Below are 7,240 nucleotides of genomic sequence, written 5' to 3' on the forward strand. Positions count from 1 at the left end.
TGTGTTTTTTTATTTTATATTTATATTCATAATTTTTCTTTTTTTAAAATTCACATTTTATTGTTAGTGAAAATATTTTTAACATCTTTTGTAAAGATTGTCTGAGTCTTTTGTTTAGTTTGTCTGGTATTTAATTGTATAATTTATTTAATTATGAACCAAAAAATATGTTTAAGCTGTTACCTTCACCTCCTGGAGAAGAAGGTTCCTCTTTTTTAGCCCCATCTTCTGATCCATTTCCTCCTGAAGACTTTTTGGGTTTCCTTTTCCTCGTCTGTATTCCGTCTTTCCTCATCGCCAGCGGTCGGTTGACCCCGTGCAACTTGAAGTACAAGCCACAAGCATTGCACACTGGCTCTCCATCATTGTTGCGACGCCACAATGTGGTTGTGCGGGTGCCACAATTTGTACAGCATAAGCCGAGGCGGCGAGTTGCAGTCTAGAATTTATACACAAATGTTTTGTAAATTTGAATCTAAAATGATTGATATTTCAACTAATTTATATTCATTTATGAAATCTGCAATAAAAACAGTGGAAACTATTTAATTCCTGCCACTCTGGAGTCTTCACAAATCAGGTCCAAGTCCCGTAGTTATTACATTAACTATCTCTAAACTGTTAGCAGTGGATGTGCAGAACTAAAAAAAATTCATAATTCATAAAGTAGAGATTTAATTGCGATATTTTTTTATGCTTTGGCTTTATTATAATTTATTTTAAAATACACTTTCGAAAATAAATTGCAAAGTGATCGTGTTTTACGATTTTATTTTGCAAGAGGTGTCTGGTTCGATTTTCGACATTCCGACATGGATGACATGAAATATTTTTTTTTTTTTTTAACATTAGAATATTTTTGATAGCTGGACTGGCACAATCTGACCTTCATGTAACGAACATGAAAAAGATACGATGCGATTTGTGTACCAATACAATACCCTATGCACTATTAGTTGCGTAAAGGCAATGATGATGATTTTATTGATAAATAATATTAATTTTGATATTTTCTTAATATCTTTCCAAACGGGATATGTGTAGGACATCTTTTATCAGGTAGAATAGTTTATGATGCGCTATTGATTTATAGATGTCGTTATAATTTTCACATGGTGTGCGTCTTGGCTATTTGTCGATAGTTTATTTTTTTTAAATCAAAGTAGATAGCAAGAAATAATAAAAGGTCAGCGAGAGTTTATGATAACGGATAACGTATATTGATAATAATTTGTGTAATATTAAATATCTGAAAAAATATGCATTTATAATATCTATTATTGTCAAGTAAAGTAATTATATAAAAGTCACTAATGATTTTTGGAAGTCAGTAAAAAAAAGTGTGCGTTTTGGATGTCGGTGGAAAGGGATCATATCACAGGTGGCTCTTTTTGTTCATCAATAGATCTGTCACTGACGTACATTTAATTTCAGAAATAATGCAATAAAGCATTTTATGTCATTTTTTTGGGCGCGTTTAATACTTACAAGTCTCTTGCTCGGCTTGATGAGCGGCCTGTTCATGCCGTTCATTTTGTGGTACAGTCCGCACGCATTACACAGGTAGTGGCCGGTGCCGTCCCTTCGCCACAGGGGGGTAGATATGGCCCCACAGTTGACACACTCTCGCCCCTCTCCAAAACTAAACTCCATTCCGCCATCTAAAGGATCAATAAATCATTACGTTAATTATTTTTAAATAATTATTTCTAGAGTGCGCGATTCGCTGGCCGAAAGTTTAAAGTTCTCCTAAAAAAACAAATGGATTTTAAAAATATATTTTTAAATGCATTATGTATATGTATACCAATTAAGGTGATTCTAAACGAAAATAAGAAAATAATTATTCACAGGTAAAATATTCATTACTTTTATAATTTTTTATTGAAAAATGCCATTTTCACGTTTATTTTCAATGGCAATTTTACTAAACATGGTTTGCGAAAACTTTACACTACCTATATTGATTGTAACAAATATCATAATCATATAATTTCGGTCCTTTTCACAAAATAGTGTACAAAACAAAAAAATAGAGAAATTCTTTGGCACAAATTAAAGGGAAATATTTTTTTCTTAATTTTTTTAAAATAGTAACTTTTTCTCTTTAAAAACTTGTATTAGAGATACTTTTAATATTTCAACACAAAACTCTTTTGGTTAGTTTTTTCTGTTACTTCCTATTTCAATTACTTTATATTTGTTTTTTTAAATATATTATACTATATTATTTATTTTTAAGTAACATGTATTCTTGGCTGTTGGTATATATACTTTATATTTGTATAATAACGATTTTCAATGTCTTACATTTGATTAGCTAGGCATTTATAATTAAGTAGTTTTAGTTTTTTTGTAATTGTTATATTAGTATAGAACTACTTATGCTCTAAAAAATAAAAAAATCTCCATCTTAGAACAGGCTGAGCCATGTTCGATGAAGACCATCATAAACAGAGAACACACCGTTTTAATGTTATATTAATTAGTTTTATATAGATTCCCTGTTATAAAATATTTACAATAATTTTATGCAATAAATTCATAAAATAAATAAATTTATGTTGGAATTATGTTAGTTTAGCTGTATGTTCATTATTAAAATTATTATTTTATGTTACATGTATTTTTGTAGTCTATCGTTTGTGTTTATATTATTACTAGCTTCTGTTTGTGTGGTAATTATGTTTATTATAATTTGTAAATATATTAACATATTACAACAGAGATGAAGAACATTTAAGAGAAGGTAATATAGAAGTCCAGGCATCTACAGGGCTTATGACCTGTCAATGGCTGGTTTAAGTGGCCACTTTACACACTGTGTAACATTCACCATTCTGCCTATATTTGAACATCTATATTCCTTCAATTCTTTCATTTGTTGATGTTTGTGAAGTTAAAGAGCTTGTTATCGAAGAAATTAAGACTGAGGTATTTATTATGACTACAATGTTTATTATTAACATAATAATGATTAAATATATTAAAAATACATACATGTTAATTGTTAAAATGTTGGTATGCTTACCATAGGGGCTGGTCCTCTGAAACCCATCATAAGCACTTCTCCATGAGCTCATCACCATGGCGTTTTGGGCCCCATAGAACTGTGGCGTCAATCCTGCTCCTGTTCAAATAAAGACATTACTCATTAGTAAAAAATATCTAAATGGAGATAAAAGATTTTAAAAATGGAATTTAGAAGTAAGACACTTACATATACCACGATATTTTTAAAATTTTAATAGTTAAAATTTATCGTTAATATAAGATTATGTTTGTTAATATTTTGATTATTTTGTTGTAATTTTTCTAGTTATTAAGCTCTTTTTTCCTTCTAATATTTTACTGTAAGTTTCTCTTTTATGTTAAATAGGCGCTGTTAGGTTTTGGTGGGTTTTTTCTGTTAGTGCCTATTTCAATTTATGTTGAAATTTTGTTAGTTATGTTATATGTTTATTATTTTATGTTATGTGCATATATTTTTGTTGTCTATTGTTTGTATCTACTGTTATATTGTTATTCCTTTCTGTCTGTGTTGTTCTTATGTTTATTGTAAATCCTTGTTTTTTTTTGGCCGATGTTATCATATTTTGGTAGAAGGCCCTAATAAAGGAAAAAAACGGCGATTCCCAACGAAAATATGAAACTAATTATTACTTTTTCATTAAAAACTGTCATTTTTAAGTTTATTTTTGATGGAAATTTTACAAAACTTTGTTTGCGAAAACTTTACACTATATTGATTGTAAAAAATACCATAACAATAAAATTTTGGTCCTTTTCACAAAATCGTGTACAAAACAAAAAAAATAAGATAAGTTATATAATAAGATACACGCGGGAGTAAGCTTCTAATAGCACGTGCCCTATAAGCACGTTTTTTCTATATTTTTGTGGAACTATTATGCCGAAGGTGTATAATGGGATTTGCGTGTGAGAGTAATTAAAGTCCTGATGAAGAGACAGATACGCCTCGAAACCGGTAGACATACAAATATTCACAAACATTTAATAAAATCGTTAATAAAATGTTTGACCGCAAAGCCAATGCTTAAAACATTAATAAATAAATACTTTACTCAAATTGTTATTTTTTAATGAGTTTTCACCTTCCTACTGTGATGTTTAGGCATTTACACTTGTGATTTAGTATTTATAATAAATAATACCTTTACTTTTAATTCCTATTTTTCTGTAGGTCATATTTTTTAACTGAGATTAACAAGTTTTTTTTTATTAACAAATAACATCAGAGATGTAGAACATTTAAGAGAAGAAATATGGAAGTCTAGGCATTTACAGGCCTTATAACCTATCATTGACAGGTTTAAGTGACCACTTTACACATTGTGTAACATGCACCATTTTGCCTATGTTTGAACATCCACATTCCTTCAATTCTTCCACATAGATTTTTTTGTTGTGAAGAGATTTATCTCATATAATTATTACACATAGCACATAGCATAGGCAACGCCAGGGCCCCGATTACAATCGGAAATACACAAAGTTATCTTCGACTGTCTATAAAGAAATACCGATATTTGTGTACGAAAATTAGTATATTTGCAAAACATTTAAAGTATCTTTGTCAGTAATCTATAATTGAACATGTTTAGAAGAAAAAAATGTATGCATATTCTGCTTTTTATACAGAAAACTTAATTTTACTTTGTAGATAAAATTAAAGATAAATCATAACTTCTCATTGCAATCGGGGCCCTGAAAACAATTATTAAACTTTTATCCTTCTTTTTGGACCAGTTGGTTAACTTTTAATATTTCGAATATTAAAAAAAAAAGGATGTATATTAATTTAATTATACATTTTTACAGTTTTAACATTAGATTTTTCGTATTATTACTAAAACTAAAATCTCGTTGGGGATTTATATTAAATTTAGACTAACTTATGTAATATTATCTAGATTTATAAAAACAATTAATTAACAGATATAATTAACAGCTAGAAAGATCAGAATATACATGTATATTCAAATAATAATATTAATTGATTTTTCTTTTATTGAATACAAGAAAATATACGATAAATTAAAATATTTACACATAGGCATATTCATAAATAAACTTTTGATCGAGAAGCCACTTTCTTATTTTGCTCTTGTTACATTGTGTGTTAAATTTAAATTCTTTCGGCAATTAATTAAAAACGCTAGATACTAAATATTTAAGAGTTCTATTACTATTTATTACATAATTTTGATGCTACCAAACCCTCATTATACGTGAAGTGTGTATTATGGTTATGTTTGAGAGGAATTTTGAAAGTATTACTATTAAATTGTTCTAAAATTATGCAAAGCCACAGTAATCCAAGAACAGAGAGCAAAGTATTTTGTACAGGAGAACATTATCACCTCTTTTTTCGTAAATTTCTGCTGGTACCATGTTTTAAACCATAGAGTATTGTAGACCTTGGATCATTTTAATATTAGTTTAAGTCGAATGTCCCCACGACTTGATACCATATCTTATTATTGATTCTACTAAAGAAAAATAAATCGTTTTTACAGTGATTTTAGGCTAAATAAAAGGTCACTTGTAAAAAGTATCCACAAGAGTCCGCAATCGATCACAAAGTTTAAATATTTGAGTTTGTCCAAATGTTTGTTGACAAAAAATTGGATTTCTCCATCCGTGTTGTAATTTACGTCTTTTCTTTACAAACATATGAACAAATTCAAATGATTGTTTTTCGTTTCGTTTACATCTTCCCTTCTTAAAAATGATTATCTCTGTAGAAATGAATTAAAATTTGTATTAATAGATTTAAAATTAAGCATCTTACCGTATCCCTCTGCCGTGTGATGCCACGGGTTTTGCACAGCGTTGGTTCCCACAAAGTGTCCATGTCCGTATTGCGAGGGGGCGATGGCTCTAGACGGGGGGACGTACACCGGGGTCTGGCCAGCACCACCTCCTCCCATTTGGTAACCGACTCCACTCATATCGCCGTAACCAGCAGCGCCGTTGTGAAACATTGCGTAAATCGAGAAATCGAAACTTGGGACTCAAGAATTGACCCGAGAAAAAAGCACCACTCGTTTGTTTTTTAAAAATCACATTATTATTTTAACACTTTGTTCCACAATAAAACTTTAACGGCTGTGTGTTTAAACGCGTGAAATAATTTTTAATAATATTTTTAATTACGTATTTATGTTCCGGAGTTATTATGTCGACTGTTTTATTCGGGTACTGTCGGAAATGTTCGTCACAGCTCGTTGGTTGGTTGATGTCTTGTCAATTTATCTGAAACATAACAGATTTGATTAGAATTGTGTGCATTATTAAGTACTGAGTGAACATTAAATAAAATAATATAATATGGCCAAATATTTATTAACTTTGTGTTAAATCGCTGAAATTAATTCAATATGTTGAACGATTTCAGAATATTACTACTACTGCTACCATCGAGAATGGACCGCCACACACGTCTATCTATATCTGTATCTGTATATTTCTAGCTTCTTCCACATTCATACATCTTCGCTCTTAAACTCCACTAAAATCAACAGATGGAAGAATTGAAGAAATATGGTGGTTTAAACATAGGTAAAATGGTGAATGTTACACCGTGTGTAAAGTGGCCACTTAAACCAGCCAATGGCACGTCATATGACTGTAAATACCTAGACTTCCATATTCCCTTCTTAAGAATTTTCTCCATCCCTGCTGTAATTTATTAATCTTAATGACTCCCGAGGGGGTGAAATCCAGTCTATTGCCTACAAACATTTGAACAAACTCAAATATTGTAATCTTTTGTAAAGGTTGTCTGAGTCTTTTGTTTAGTTTTGTCTGGTAGTTCGTTGTATGATTTCAGTCCGTGATTGATTAGTCTCGACTGTCCTTTTCTTGGTTTAAAGTGATGTACGAGTATATGATATTTTCTGTTATTCTCGTATTGTGCCCACGTTTACTACAATTTTTGGCAAGTTTTAGTTCTTCGTCACAATTCCATAAGTGGCTAATTTATGTACAAATTTTATGGAATCTGGTTGAAAGAGTTCAGTTATATTTCTGCGTTGATAAGGTAAAAGGAATTAAGTCAACGAATATACTATATATATTCGTTGACTTATCTCCCTTTACCTTATCATCACAGATTTGATTTTTAAGTTTGTTAAACGAGTTTTTAGTTGCTGTCAGATAAGGGAGGTCATATACTAACTTTAATATTTTATTTTGCTGTCTTTGTAGTTTGTTG

At 30.1% G+C, this 7,240-nt stretch overlaps 1 protein-coding gene across 1 annotated transcript; it reads right to left on the reverse strand.

The window, feature by feature from the left end:
• Positions 1–151: 151 nt before the first annotated feature.
• Positions 152–6,291, reverse strand: LOC148284905 (GATA-binding factor A-like). The gene is made up of 4 exons (XM_088233159.1): positions 5,816–6,291; positions 3,032–3,130; positions 1,489–1,661; positions 152–439 (listed from the first exon to the last, which is right to left on the reverse strand). The coding sequence occupies exons 1-4, from the start codon at positions 6,006–6,008 to the stop codon at positions 152–154; spliced, it is 753 nt and encodes a 250-aa protein (XP_088089285.1). The 5' UTR covers positions 6,009–6,291.
• Between the last annotated feature and the right edge of the window lie 949 nt (positions 6,292–7,240).

This window comes from Micrasema longulum, unplaced genomic scaffold (genome assembly GCF_059751315.1).
Source record: "Micrasema longulum isolate JH-2025_06_02 unplaced genomic scaffold, ASM5975131v1 h1tg000077l, whole genome shotgun sequence".
Lineage (NCBI taxonomy): Eukaryota > Metazoa > Arthropoda > Insecta > Trichoptera > Brachycentridae > Micrasema > Micrasema longulum.

Excerpts from the sequence above, each read along its gene's own strand:
- LOC148284905 (XM_088233159.1), bottom strand. The coding sequence starts at position 6,008 with ATGTTTCACAACGGCGCTGCTGGTTACGGCGATATGAGTGGAGTCGGT. Across the intron at positions 3,131-5,815 it reads TCACACGGCAGAGGGATACG|GAGCAGGATTGACGCCACAG; the intron begins GTAAGATGCTTA and ends TTATTTGAACAG. Across the intron at positions 440-1,488 it reads TCAAGCCGAGCAAGAGACTT|ACTGCAACTCGCCGCCTCGG; the intron begins GTAAGTATTAAA and ends TATAAATTCTAG.